The 15,127-nt window shown below is 39.4% G+C and overlaps 2 protein-coding genes across 2 annotated transcripts; both read right to left on the bottom strand.

The window, feature by feature from the left end:
- Nucleotides 1-1,246: 1,246 nt before the first annotated feature.
- LOC121929166 (proto-oncogene Mas-like) lies at nucleotides 1,247-11,808 on the bottom strand. Its single transcript, XM_042464476.1, has 4 exons — nucleotides 11,714-11,808; nucleotides 9,882-10,021; nucleotides 6,371-6,457; nucleotides 1,247-2,262 (listed from the first exon to the last, which is right to left on the bottom strand). Exons 1-4 carry the CDS (start codon nucleotides 11,806-11,808, stop codon nucleotides 1,247-1,249), a joined length of 1,338 nt encoding a protein of 445 aa, XP_042320410.1.
- Nucleotides 11,809-11,972: 164 nt separating this feature from the next.
- LOC121929165 (mas-related G-protein coupled receptor member H-like) lies at nucleotides 11,973-12,828 on the bottom strand (the record flags this gene model as incomplete). Its single annotated transcript, XM_042464475.1, is given in 2 exon segments — nucleotides 11,973-12,695; nucleotides 12,697-12,828. Coding segments are annotated over 2 exon segments (855 nt in total), but the record flags the coding sequence as incomplete, so codon positions are not given.
- Between the last annotated feature and the right edge of the window lie 2,299 nt (nucleotides 12,829-15,127).

Genomic DNA, 15,127 nt, shown 5'->3' with positions numbered 1-15,127 from the left:
ACTTTTAAGCCTACCAATGAAATAGGTATGATCTGCTTCATTACATCAAAATGTTGCATGTTTTTCAAAAACATACACACAAGTGCAAAACTTGAAAATATGCAGAAGCTTCCTTTAATCAGAAAGAAATGACATAAATACCAGAATCTTTTTGGTGCACAATTCCATCTTAACTATAATTGCAGGAATAGAAGGGTTATGGGTGCAATATCCTGAAGGAAGGAAGACATGGGAGAAGTAAAGTACAATAACATCCCAAACCCACAAAACAGTGAGACCTTAAATCAGCAAATCAAAATGCACAAAATACATGGTCAAGCTTTTGAAGCTCCATTGGCTTCTTCATCAGGGAAAGGTGTTAAGAATCATACAAGAGAAAAATATAGGCTGCCTAGAGCCAGGAGATGGTAGCCTGAACCCCATGGATAGTTCAAAATAAAGAAAACCTATTCAACAAACTGTTATATAGTGTTGTTGTGTGCCTTCAAGGGGTTTCCTACTAATGGCAACCATAAGGCAATCCTATCATGGAGTTTTCTGAGGCTGAAACTGTGTTATTCACCCAAGGTCACTCAGTGTACTTCCATGGCCAACCCTGATCTTCAGCATTTTAGTCCAAGACTCAAACCATTGGAATATGCTGGCTCCCTGTCATAGAGCGACTCAATATTTACTTAAATCTTAATTATTCAATGGATCTACTTTCATTGGAATTGACAGTCAATTTGTGCTTTTTCTTGCTTTCTGTCACCACAGTTGCAAACTGTGAAACAAGTGCACTTACAGGACTCTGGTCAAAACATGGACCTTCAGAAAACAGAGACAGAAAAATGTCTGTATACTAGTCTCATAGCCCAATGTTGAACCAGGATGAAACCAAACATTTGGTTGAAAATGATGATACTCAACAGAACAAAAGTGACAGATCTGTATCTATATATTTTCATCCAGAAATAGACCTATTGAGTCAGTTGTTGACTGGTGAATCAATAAATCTGTAAAACGTATTGATGCAAAAGTTTTACTCTAGTTGAAACAGCAAAAGGATTCACTACATGAATTTCAAAATCTGTTGTGGTGGCATTATCTTCCTTCAAGGTCAACAAGGAATGGTTTCTATATCTCTTCAGCTACAGAACTTATGGTAACTTTACAGGCTAGAAAGCTAAACAGGTTTTTCTTATACTTTTGAGCAAAAAGTGTAAATCATTACAGCCAAAATGGCAAAACTGGAATTTAGACCCATTTATGGTACCATCTCCACTGTATTTGAATTTGAAGTTCCAGTTTCTCTACTGTCTTCTTCCTCCTTGAAAACTTTCTCTAATATTAGCTGTATCCTCTGCCTCCATTGACCACTTCTTTCTCTCCCTACTAGAAAATAGATAAATGGATTAATGGTGCTGTTGAAAGATGCACATATGTAGCCATATTCATAAAGGTAGGGGTGTTTTAAATCAACATAGCGGGAGATATATTGAATTACATTCATTGGAAAAGCAAAGAGGAGGAAGAAAATGAGAGCAAGCAACATGGCAGTTAAAAGCTTCCCCCGTTTATGCTGTGGAGATATTAAGCAAACTTTAATTAACATGGCAACAGTAGATATAGATATAGCTGGAGTGGAAACCACAGCATTCAGCAGAAACTGGGAAAACCATAGGCCACAATAGTTAAAAGACAGATAGAGACTGATGTGAGCAGGAAAAAGTGGGAAAGTGAAGATCCAGATTACAGCACATGCGATGGTGGACAAGTGTCTTGGCTGGTGGAATCGATACCAAAGTGGGAGGAAGATAGACGCACACCTATCAAGGCTGATGACTGTCAATAGAAATTGACTTGTGCTGTATGTAACTAGGAAGAAGGTACGAAAGACTGTCTTCAATGGATCAACATACTGGAGAGAAGACAGCCGAGCAACAAGCCAGTACATATTAATAGCGAGTAGAGCTGTGACCACACCCAGATCAGCGATGGAGAGGTTCAATATGTAGGTGGTGAAATGATTCCTCTTAATGCGGAAGCCAAGAAGCCAGATGACCGTTCCATTTCCCACAAATCCCAAAAGGGAGAGAAGAAGAGTGAAGGTGGTCGTGAGAATCATTTCTGTGTCATAAAACTTCTGATCGCCTTGAACATAGGGACAATTTGGATCGGTCCCTGTCCCAGTGTGATGTTTTTCTCCACTGTACTCATTTCCAGCTGTCACCATCATGCTTGATTTCTGCTGTGCTGCTTCGTCTGTAGAAATAGCTCTTACTAAAGTACAGTAAAGATATTAAGAAGGATTTAGTTTTTCCCACGGAGCCAAATAAATAATGATGCATATGACGTTTTCAGTGCTGCTCTAGTCTAATTTGGTGCAATGTACCAAATGTAAAATCTTGTATTTGGAAGACTCACTCTACTTCCAGTATGTCAGCTCCACATATCCATGAGTCCATTCCATTTTCTTTCCAACACAAGCTGCAATTTAAAGTTTGAAAACTAACATAAACATATTTGCGTATTTTTAATGAGATGCTTCTGCTCACTTCCTTGCTCCTCCATCCTGAAGCCCTAGAAGTCTCACAACTCTGGCTCTAGAGGGTTTCCCACAAGTCTCAACAATTTCAAGTTTCAGGAGTGCTTAGACACTATAGTGGAAAAGGGAAATCTCCCCATCTCCTTACAACTGGATTTCAATGCTGTACAAACTAACTTCTAGCAGTAGCTCCAGCCTTGTCTAGTAGACCAGGTACCCATTCACACTACAGAATTATAGTGCTATTATTCCACTTTAATTGCCATGATTCCATCCTATAGAATCCTCAGGTTTGAAGACCGAAGAGAAGTTAGAGTCTTCTAGCTGCAAATTCTAACTGCTTTCCCTTAAACTGACAATCCCAGGATTGCATAGAATGGGAACCGTGGCAGCTAATGTAGAACAGCACTATAATTTAGTGGTGTGAATGGGTGTGAATTGGGTAGTCTTCCAAATTTTCTCATCATTCCTCACTCCTTGATGGATATGGAACATATGAGGTTTAAATATTGTTCCCTTATGCATCTGGGAAGCAAGTTATGATGCATAAAAATTCATGCTAAAATAAATCTGTTGCTCTAAAAGATGCCACAAGATTACTTTTGTTCTCTGCCCTTAAACTGAGATTTGAAAACTAATTAGTCATCTTCACAGATGGCGATATAACAACCATTTCCCATTATTTGAAAATTTATTGCATATAAAGTGGAACAAATTAGGTTTCTGTACAGATAAGAAAAAGACAACTGATCTGGACTGGGACTGATTACACATCTGAGATCAGGCAACAGATTTAGGGGGCCAGGAAGGGAACACACATTCTTTGTTGTTTCCTTGTAAGTATTATATTTTTAGTATTACTTATTGCATTAGTGAAAGAAAAAGCTTGTTCTGGGATTTTTCAGCCTTGGATGCTCAAATAAATTGGTTTCCGGGTAAGGTACAAGGTGTTGGTGATTACCTTTAAAGCCCTACATGACTTGGGTCCAGAATACTTAAGGGAACACCTACTTCCGTACTGTCCGTCCCACACTCTAAGGTCCACGGGGAAGAATCTACTTCAGCCAATAAAATCTAGGCTAACTTCAGTCACCCAGAAGGCCTTTTCTATCGCAGCTCCAAAGCTATGGAATGACCTGCCGAAGGAGATCCATGACATTTCTACTCTTACAGCCTTTAAGAAGGCTCTTAAGATAGATCTCTTCCGGCAGGCCTTCCCTACCTAGTTCCTCTCCCCGGTTACTGTGACTTAGGTCCACCAATTTGTCTCTTAAATTAACGAGAAGAATTAATTAAAATTAATAAACATTAATAAACATTGCCTCAAGAAGAAGAGCCCTCCCTCCGTCCCAACTGTCATCATCAGACCTGGGAGGGAGTGAAAAAGATAGACTCCATTCCATCAGGCCTAACTCTGAATTTCTGTAACTCACGTCACTCTCTTTTATTTTATTTTTTGTATTTTATTTTATTGTATTCTCTATATTTTGTTGCTGTAATCCACCTGGATTCCTTGTGATTGGGCGGGCTATAAATAGATTGTTGTTGTTGTTGTTGTTATTGTCTTTGGATATTCTGCACCTTGACTGGTGTGTAGTTTTGTAAACAAGTAACATGTGTGGAATGATTGGTAATTAGCTTACTTGCTGTTCACCGCTATGATCTTTGGAATAGCGGTATATAAATAAAACAAATTATTATTCTTACCAGGAATGGCGAGTACATCTGCTGTCATGGGGTGGCAAATCAACTCTGAATTTTACTGCTGCTTCTCCAACGCCTGCTCTGAATTGAATGGGGGTTGTGCTGGGGTGAGACCCTTGATCAACACTAGGAGAGATCCCATTCAACTTGAATCAGCTGCAGAAAGAATGATAACCAATCTGAAGTGAATTTCCCAGCACTACATTAAAATAAATACAGCTTCAGGTTCACCTGCCACCCACTTGGAAAGCTAGCCACAACCACCACATCTGTAATATTTTCCATGGATTAAGAGAGAGGGATCCAACTATCACTGTCAACAACTCTTCTGAATTAGATTAAGCCTATTATCATTACATATAGAAAAAAATGTATGAAGCTGCTTTATACTTTTGAATTAAACCCTTTGCCATGCTCTACTAGGACTGTTTCATATGACTAGCTATGGGTCTTGAAAGTTTCTTGTAGGGTCTTATTCTAAATCTGCTATTTATGAGGGGGAGAGAGGCAAGCTAGCTCCAACAGGCCTCCGAGGGAGAGCACATTTCCTGGACTTTCCCCCTTCCCCATTGCCATTCCCTTCTCCTTTTGTGTCTTGTCTTTTTTAGATTGTAAGCCTGAGGGCAGGGAAATGTCTAATTTACAAATTGTAAGCCGCTCTGATAGCTTTGGCTGAAGAGCGGGGTATAAATATTATTATTATTATTATTATTATTATTAAAATTGGAACAAAGTGTATGTGCTATAACTCAGTAATGGCAGCAAGAAAAGATCTTCATATTATACACCTTACATGTTGTTGTGTGTCTTCAAATCATTTCCAGCTTACAACAAAGGAAAAAGTTTTTATTTTATTTTATTTTAAATGAAGCTATCTTAAATGTAACAGAAATGAATTATTTACATTTCTAGTTGACAGATTTTTATCCCAAGCAATCTTTTTATGTGTATTATTTATTTTTCTATGTTATATTTTATATTGATGCTGGTCTCTGGCCGTAATAAAGAATTTCATTTCATTTCAACTTACAACGGCCCTATAAGGTGACCCTAAACTTACCAAGAAAATGCCTAGCTAGATTTGCCTTAGGGTCACCATAAATTGGAAACAACTTGAAAACACACAACAACAACAACAACAATAACAGTGAGGGGCATTTTCTTCCTCTGAGGCTTAGAGAGTGTTACTTGCCCAGGGCCATCCAGTGCATTTCCATGGCCAAATGGGGATCTGGGCCCTGGTCTCCACACTTGTTGTCCAGCACTGAAACTACTACAACACACTGACTCTCATTTATATTCCTTACATGTAGTTGTATGTTTTCAAGTCATTTTTGCCTTATAGCAAACCCATCATGGGGGATTCGTGGCAAGATTGGTTCAGAGGAAGTTTGCCATTGCCTTCCCCTGAGGCTGAGAGAGTGTGACTTCCCAAGGTCACCCAGTGGGTTTCTTGCCCAAGCTGAGAATCAAATCCTGGTCACCAGAGTCATAGTCCAACACTCAAACCACTACACTACACTGACTCTCTTAATCCTTACATACATTATAATAAACAGTAGCTCAATAGGACAGGCTTCTGTGTATTTGATATATTCCTTACATACATTGTATCAAATGCACAGAAGCCAGTCCCATTGAGCTGTTCTTTGTTGTGTTCCTTCAAATTGACTCTGACTTTCAGTAACCCTACCGTCCAATTTTCTCTGCAAGCTTTCAACAAAGAAGATTTGCTATTGCCTTGCTCTTAAACTGGGTGTATGTGACTTGTCCAAGTGGTTTTCCATGGCTAAACAGGGATTTGAACTCTTCTCTCCCAGAGTCCTAGTCCAACACTCAAATTATTATGCTGAGTTTTGCTTTCACCCAACTCTCATGATGCCACATTTTACCAGGTTGTAAAGGTTCATAATTCTGAGAACTCTGCCTGGGATTTTATTTTATTTTCCCTTTCCACCACCCCCCTTATCTTTTTATGCCATGCCTTTTTAGTTTATAAAATAATAAATTTTAAGATTATAGATTTTAGAGTGAAAGGAAGTACCACCTTGTCTTTTTTTATTGGAAGATATGCCACTCTGTAAGCAACTCCTGTTGTAGAAAATAAAATAAATATTGTCTGACTATCTGTCTACTTACCTATCCTTGGAATAGACACCTGAGAGTTAGCAGTCTTCAGATCTAGTGGACGAAAGACTTCAGTAGCATGGACAAAAGTGGAATCTTCTGGAATATAAAGAAAAATATAAAATTTTACTAATCAGATTGCTAGACGTAGCATCCCTCTCCTGCCTCAAATCTTTATCTTGGTTTAATCCATATCTCAGTTTCACATGGCAAGAAGGACATGTCATCTTACCAGAAATGAAGATTCTAAAAAAGAGAAGTGAATTACTTATCAACCCCAGTGATCTAAATGGATGATGTATCTTTTTTTTAAATATCTATGTTCTAAAATAGCACTTTTGAGAAATCCAGGTTTATATTTGTTATTAAGAATTAGAATTAGCCAGCTACATGGATCCCTTATGTGGCTCTTTTTAAAATGTAGGCAGTTTGGGAACCAATATCCTTAAACACAATAATCCTATTAAAGTGTTACGGAGGGTGTGCTAGCCTTGCATCACTCCTTCACCCTTCTAATCATTTGGAAAATGATGGTCTGAAGAGGGGAGTCTCCTTTATACAAGATGGCTCTCCACATGAATAGGAATCAAGTTGTCTTTTCATAATTATTTTACAGCATTAATCTTACAAATAATACCAGCTAAACCTCACTACCTCAGGGTTTAAAGCCAAGGTGGCAAATTTTTGTGTTGCTCTAATAGTGTGCTGATGCAGAATGGTGTTATAATTTTAATTTTAATGACCCTATTTTCTATTTGAATAGTTTTTTTTATTATATAGTTCTTAGAATTTATTTAGCTTCTGAATTACTGCGAAAATTGATACAACCTGATGTACAATGGCCCTCTACAGACGGGCCTTTTAGCACATACTGAGTACGTGCTAGGGTTGCCTTGGAGCATCCTTTACAGACGCTCCCTATCCCTAGCACATACTCCATACGTCAAAATGGCAGCACCCTGTACAGATGGGCGCTGCCACTTTGACATGATGGCCGCGCAATGTTTAAACGGCGTGGCGCGGCTGTGATGTGCTGGTGCCACTACAGGGAGCATAGGGCGCCATATTTGTGGCACCAGAAGGAGCTCCAGAATGGAGCTCCTTCCTGGGGAGCATCTCGTTCCTGCAGCCCCCAAATGGCTATGGGAATGAAGCTGGGAGGAAAGGGGCCGAGTGGCCTCTTTCTCTCCCGCAGCGGCTCCCTGGGGTGTCCTGGGGCATGAAGCCCCAAGGACACTCCTTTCCAGGCCAGGGGGGAAGCGGCCTGGAAAAGTGGTGGATCAGGGCCTCTGAGGCTGCCACTGTGGCTGCTCAGGCCCTGACCCGGCGGGGAAAGGGGTGGGTGCAGGCTGCCCCAAAGGGGTGGTCTGTATCCCACCAGTATTACTTATTCTAGTATCTATTGACCCTTGTTCATGGTATCTCCAAGCTGTCTTCCTTTTGGTATTCATATAGTATGCTAGCATTGTTTTTTCTATTGGACATGGTATAATATTGTACTGTATTGTATTATTTTGTGCTGGTCATTGACCATAATAAATCTCATTTCATGTGCAGAACTTCCATAACTTTTATTGTACAAAAAAAGCAATGCAAACAGCACCAAAGACAGGAAAACACCTTTATCCTTCCTGAAAATATTAAACTATGTCTGAAAGGCAAATCTGCTCTTCCCACTCAGATTTCTGACTAAAGAGTATTTGTAACAGGTATGCCACCACTGAGAAAGCCTTGTCATACATGGTAGTCCCATAGCTACACTTCTCCATGGCAACACCAATAAAACTTTCATAAGTGATTTTAAATGTGGTGTGGTTGGTACTGGAACTATTGGCCCTTTAAATACCAAGGTCTTTTTTTTTTAGTTATTGATCAAGGGATGTGTTGCATGTTTGTGGGAGGTCATTTCTGAGTCATTTCAAGGTAAATCTAAAGCTGCCTATAAATCCTCCAGCAGGTCCATTGTGTTTTTGTTGCTTGTAACCATCCTGTCTCACTGACTGGCAGTGCACTTGCTTCATGTACTCTTCACCTTGGATTTGCTATGATTTATGCCTTTGTGTTTTACTCCTTGTTAATTGTGTTTATCTGGATTCCTGGCTTGGTGGCTGGGTTGACTGATAATCTTTCTGATCTTGCTCCTGTTCGTCCCTTCATCTTGCTGGATTAGCTATGACTGACTTGGACTGGATTGACTACTTTACTGCTCTTTGCCTTCTTGCTCTTGGGTCAAATTCTGACTGTAGCACAGGGTAAATGAGCCAGGAGCTTTTGTTGAAGTGGAGAGGGGCACAGTAGGACAGTAGCAGCAGTGCAATGATTGTACAAAGCCCAAACAAGCATGTGACATAATAATCATATTAGGTGATCATGTTACGCTTATTCCGAAATCTCTTCATTGGCTGTCTATTGGTTTCTGGGCACAGTACAAGGTGTTGGTGATTACTTTAAAATCCTACATGGCTTGGGTCCCACCTATATAAGGATCGCCTACTTCCGTACAATCCGCCCTGCACCCTCAGATCCCCTGGGAAGAATTTATTGCAACCCATAAAACCAGACTAAAGGCAACCTCCCAGAGGATGTTGTCCGCTGCTGCTCCCAGACTATGGAACACTTTGCCGTAGGAGATCCATCAAATAACCAGCCTAGACAGCTTCAAAAAAGCTGTCAAGACGGATCTCTTCCGGCAGGTCTTCCCAGAATAGTTCAATCTAATTTCTGTACTCTCCCTACTTTATGTAACCACTGCCTCTGCTAGAAAATTGCTGTCATTTTAACAGGTTGAATTATAAACTGTATTGTATTTACTCCTGTTTTAAATGTGTGTGTGTGTGGGGGGGTCAATTTATTTATTGAGAGTATGTATTATTCCAATATATTCTAGTCATGTAAGCCACCTTGATTGCTGTAGCAGAAAAGCGGGGTATAAGAATAACGTTTATTTTATTTATAACCATCAAGGTTGCTGTGTCCTGACTTCTGGGTATAATGTCAGGAGAATATTATGTTGATTGTGAGTCTTCTGGAGACCAAAGGAATTTTGAATGTGGGTGCTGGTTTTGTTTCTTCTTTAGGCAGGTATATTAATCTTTCTTTCCTTCCTATGAAAGTCAGTGGGGAGGTTCTAGATTATAGGAGGAAGGTATATTTGGGGCTATTGTAGTGGACTATCATGGTGGCTAAGGACAGTCACTACAGTACTATTGCTATTGCTGCTGCTGCTGCTTTTACTAATAATGCAGCTAAGGCAGTGGGGAAGATGCAGGTTAGTTAGGAGCAATTGGGAGTTATAGGGTCAAGAAAGGGTTAAGCATAGCCAAAGTGAAGCATCTGGCAAGATGTGGTCCTTTACATATTTTTGTCTTGGCTTTGTGCTTTGAAAAAGGCCCAGGCATCTCCAGCAGTCTTGTGGCTAGCCCTGGCACACACAAAAAAGGGTGCTTGAGACTTGCAGTGGGGGAGAAGAGAAAAGAAATTTTAACACCTCTCTCCACTTTGGAGCAAACAGGACCAAGTGTACCTGGACTTCTGATTCCCAGATTAGCAACTATACCCCCTGAGGAATACCTGAGGGAATTAGCATCAATGGTTGGGGAAGTGCCAATTGTCAAGATGGGAGCTACAATGTCAGAAGAGCATAAAGAACCAGGCAAGATATTCCTGCACAGACAAATTAGAATCATAGAATCATAGAGTTGGAAGAGACCACAAGGGCCATCCAGTCCAACCCCCTGCCATGCAGGAAATCCAAATCAAAGCATCCCCGACAGATGGCCATCCAGCCTCTGTTTAAAGACCTCCAAGGAAGGAGACTCCACTACACTCCAAGGAAGTGTGTTCCACTGTCGGACAGCCCTTACTGTCAGGAAGTTCCTCCTAATGTTGAGGTGGAATCTCTTTTCCTGCAGCTTGCATCCATTGCTCCGGGTCTTAGTCTCTGGAGCAGCAGAAAACAAGCTGGCTCCCTCCTCAATATGACATCCCTTCAAATATTTAAACAGAGCTATCATATCACCACTTAACCTCCTCCTTCTGTCCATGTGGTACTGGAAACAAAGTCTTTCAATGTCCATGAAATAAAATTTGAATCCCATTAGATGTTTCCACCCTTTGTGAGTTCACAGCCCCTTTCATTAGGCAGAGAACTCTCAAGAGAAGCCTCCAGGGTTAAAAACAAAGTTTTACCTTTGTTGGAGGTCAAAACCTAAATGCTTAAATGTGGTGTCTTCACATCCAGAAAACATATTCAGGGGCAATTTTTCTTATCCTATAGCAGCTATTAATTTACATTGTTTTTTTACCTTCACCATATTTATATTTACACTTCTAAAACATAATTAAAGTTGAGTAATTATATAAGGTAGAAATGGATTAATAAGGAAAGTAAAAAGCAAAATGGTATTAAGATACAAGTTCCCACACATTTTTTTTTAGGCAAGGAATACTCAAGAGATGGTTTTGCCAGTTTCTTCTGAAATACAGCCTTCAGCACCTGGTATTCAGATGGTGGTCTCCTATCCAAGTACTAACCAGAGTTTACCCTGCTTAGCCTCCAAGATCAGATAGGATCTAGTGCTCTTCAGGAAAGCCTGGTACTGTTCCCTAAATTAAGGCCATATGAAGACAAGATGTCACACCTATAAATCCAGAAGGTTTTCTCTCTTCTTAAGCATGGTTGCATTAAAGAGATTCTTTAGTAAAAGTATAGTCATGTTGGAAATGTTAGGTCCCTTAGAATTAAAGTGTTTTACTGCCGGTTGTTCCAACTTTTTAATGTTAATTACTGTTTTGAGTCCCTGAATCTTGTATGAAGATCAGTGGTGGTTTGCCCAGCATATTTCACAGTGCATTTGAGAGGCTGGCAATCAATCATATATATGAGGTTGGTGGATATGCAAGTCATATTTTGTTTAATGTTGTAGATTTTTCCCACTGTGGTTCATTTTTTTTTAAAAAAAGTTATTCTTTGTGCAGATAGGCAGAAATTGTGCATATTTAGATTATATAACCACATTTGATTCTAGCTGTCTTCCCATCTCTCACAAGAATCCTTTGATTTTCCTGAAAAGACAATCTTTTTAAACAGAGTTAATTTTCTGTTTGTATTTTTAGACCCTTATTGCATTTTGAATATAGAGTCATTCAGAAGAACTAGCTGTGCATGTTCAGCTTGGTGAAAAGAAGACTGAGGAGGGACATGATTGTACTTTTTAAATATCTCAAGTAGTTATCACAGAGAGGGGAGTGCAGGTAGAATCAGGTCTAATGGTTTTATTTTGCTGGAGGTTAGATTTTAATGGAACAGGAGATGGAACATCTTGACAATAAGAGTGGTTTGTCAGTGGAACCAACTGCCTAGATTGATGGTGGCAGTCTTCTTTCTGGACATCTTCAAAAAGAAGCTGGACAGCTAGCTGCTGGGGATACTCTAGCTGGAGATTCAGCATTGGATTCAATCACCCATGACTCCCCTTCTAGATATGATTCTATAAAATTCTGTTCTATTTGAAAAATTTACATACATGTTGCTCATATGATGATGGTTATATGGGACCTAAAATTTTTACATCTTGATTCTACCTCCAAAGGAGAAACCAGATTTGGGTTTCTGTCAGAAGATTCTGTCTTCCATTTTATGTCTGCAGTCTTCCTCTTCATTCAAAACCCTTTGTAGGATGAGCTTCATGCTTTCCTTAGAACGGCCTCCCTTCTTTTTCCCAACTAGGAAATAGATCAGTGGGTTAACACTGCTGTTTAGGCAAGCACACAAATAGCTCCATGTGAAGAAAAAGGAAGGCAGTGCTTCAAAAGATAAATGAATGAGAAGAAGGGTATTAAATGGGAAATCAAACATAACGAAGAAGAGGAGAGTTAGTAAAATCGTCATAAGTTTTTGTCGTTGCCGCTGGTGGGATTTACAGTAGACTTTGATGAAAAGAGTCACAGCTGAAATAGTCATGAGTGGGAGACAGAAGAGAGAAGTTATAAGAAAGCAGTAGAATATTTTGTCATTATATACAAAGGAATTAGTTACATCAAGAATTAAGATAACTGCAGAAAGCAGGAAGGAGAGGAGCCAGATGAAGGCACACACAATGGTGGACAAGTGCGTTGGTCGGTGATAGCGATGCCACATTGGAAAGAGGACAGTCACACACCTGTCAATGCTGATACTTGTCAGAAGAATTTGACTAGTGGTGAACATAAATAGGAATAGATACAGACAAAGAAACAGAAGAAACATTTCCCCTCTCGTATGTATTAAAATATAACGGGAAGCAATGGCAGTGAGGACTCCAACATCAGCAACAGCCAGATTAAGGATGTAGGTGGTTAAAAGGGTTTCTCTTAATGCAGAATCCAAGAAGCCAGATGACAGCTCCATTCCCTATGAATCCAGTAAAGCAGATTACTAAAATGACTATTCCAATATAAAATTTGAATCCAGAATAAGGTTTCTCTCCTGTGTTAATATTTGAGGTATTGTGCAGGGATATTCCGCCATCCCCAGAGTTTTCTGGTTGGGATGTCATGTTGATATTCATCATTATGCTCAGGCTCTCCATCTGGAATTCTGTTATCTTTTCTTGGAAGAGAAGATCCTGATAGGAGAAGAAAAAGATGTGTATTCTGTTATTATAAAAGTGAACTAAATTCCACATTTGCATTGTTGGCTTCATGAATGGTACGGATCTAGGAACATATATTAGCTCAAACCTCCTTCCCACAAAAAGTCAAATCAGCATTTCACAATTCATATTGTGACTGCCAGGTTGAAAGATGGAGCTGGTTAATACTCTTTGCATCACAAGAGGTGAAAATTCACATCAATTTTGCACTGCATTTGGAGATTTTGCATACACATTGCTCATATGAGGATGGTTCTATGCGACCTAAAATTCTTACATCAGTTGATTCTACATCCCACAGAGGAATTAGATGTGGGTTTGTAGCATCTGTCTTCCCTTTTCTGTCTGCAGTCTTCCTCTCCATTCCTCTTTGCAGCATACAATTCCCCAATATCCACCTTGAACACAGGCAGTGTTGTCTAATTTTGAAAGATGAGCAGGACATGTCTGTTTGGTTTTCGGATGGAAGCTCACCAAGGAACTGCAGGGATCTTCAGGTAAGACTGGGAAAGAATCTTGATGGGAACCCTTGGCTGCATCTGCACTGGAGACATCATGAAGTTTGACAGCCCTAACTGCCATGGCTCAATGGCATATGAGATTTGTAATTTTGTGAGATATTTAGCATTTTCTGGCAGAGAGTTCTGGTGCCACAACAAACTACAATTCCCAGGATTCCATTGGATGGAGCCATGGCAGTTAAAGTGGTGTACATTATTATAGACAGCCATTACTACCACTCAGAGTTAGCAATACTAGTGTGGATTGGACAATGGCTAAGTCAGAATAATGCAGCTTCCTACATTCCTGATATTTATTAATTTATTAAAAATCTTTAATTAAAATATTTACCCGTGACTCTATATCCACATCTGCAAAATCTAAATCTAGAATTTAAAGGTTTATTCCTGCCTCAGACTCAAAGGTAAGGTAGGAGAAATGGACCATGAGAAATTCCCAGTCCTCCATTCAACATGTACAAACACACTCCTTGGCTCAGTGACAGCACAATAAAATGTCTATCCCTGATCAGGTGCCCCTTCAAATCCTTCTAGGTTTTGACCTGTTGCCTATTGCCATTTGACCTATTCATTTGACCTATTGCCTGTTGTTGTTGTTGTGTTCCTCCAAGTTATTTTTTATTTATGGTGACCCAAAGCAAACCTATCATAGGATTTTCTTGACAGGTTTCTTCAGAGGGAGGGGATTTGTCATGGCCATCCTCTGAGACTGAGAGAGTGTGACTTACCCGAGGTCAACCCAGTGGGTTGTTCTACTTGAGTGACAAACTGGACCCTAATCAGAGTCAAAGTCCAATGGTCAAACTACTACATCACATTGGCTATCTATTGCCTATACCAAATGGCACCATAGCAAACTGGGGATAAAGATTGCTTATACCTGATCACATCTTTACCCCAAATTTATTATGGAATTATTTCTATAAGTGGGCTTACTGTTTTGTTTTGTTTTTAAATTGCTGTGGATTTACATTTAAAGGGGATAAAACTGATGCATTCCCATGTGGATGTAGAAGCTGAGGCTTTTTGTTTGGCTTAAAGTATACCATACTGCCAGCAACTTAGTAAAATGTAAGTTAAAGAGCCTAAAAAGGCAATACACAATATATGAAATGTATTGATGAAAATATTAATCTATATAGATTTCTACTGTTGAGGAATAGTTGAGAATAGCTGTCTGGTAGGACAAGGTGTACATCTAAGACATTATGATAGTTGCACAGAGTTTGGGATGCATTCCAGGAATGTCTGAACAACCAGAAAAAGTGTTCCCTCTGCACTTTAATGGAAATTTACCAAATTCACATATTTTAGATTTAATATGGAGATTGAAACACACTGAAGGGGGGAAAAAAGATTTTTTTAAAAGCACATATTGTTTAGGAGCTATAAATGTAACATGGGGATTTTATGTGAAAATGCATATTTTTCAGTTTTAAAAAAAGGAGAAAGATTATCAGGATTTTCATTTTGTTAACTCTGTTTACTTTGCAGAAGTAATAAGCTGGTGGGATGACACTGTCCAAATGTTGCATGTTTAACTAATGTGTTTTAATTGATGGTATGAATTGTTTATTTGTTGTTGTTCCCTGCTCCATGGGGAGAAGTAGGGAAGA

The sequence above is a fragment of the Sceloporus undulatus genome, chromosome 4 (assembly GCF_019175285.1).
Source record: "Sceloporus undulatus isolate JIND9_A2432 ecotype Alabama chromosome 4, SceUnd_v1.1, whole genome shotgun sequence".
NCBI classification, from domain to species: domain Eukaryota; kingdom Metazoa; phylum Chordata; class Lepidosauria; order Squamata; family Phrynosomatidae; genus Sceloporus; species Sceloporus undulatus.
This window is presented reverse-complemented; position numbering and strand designations above follow the sequence as displayed.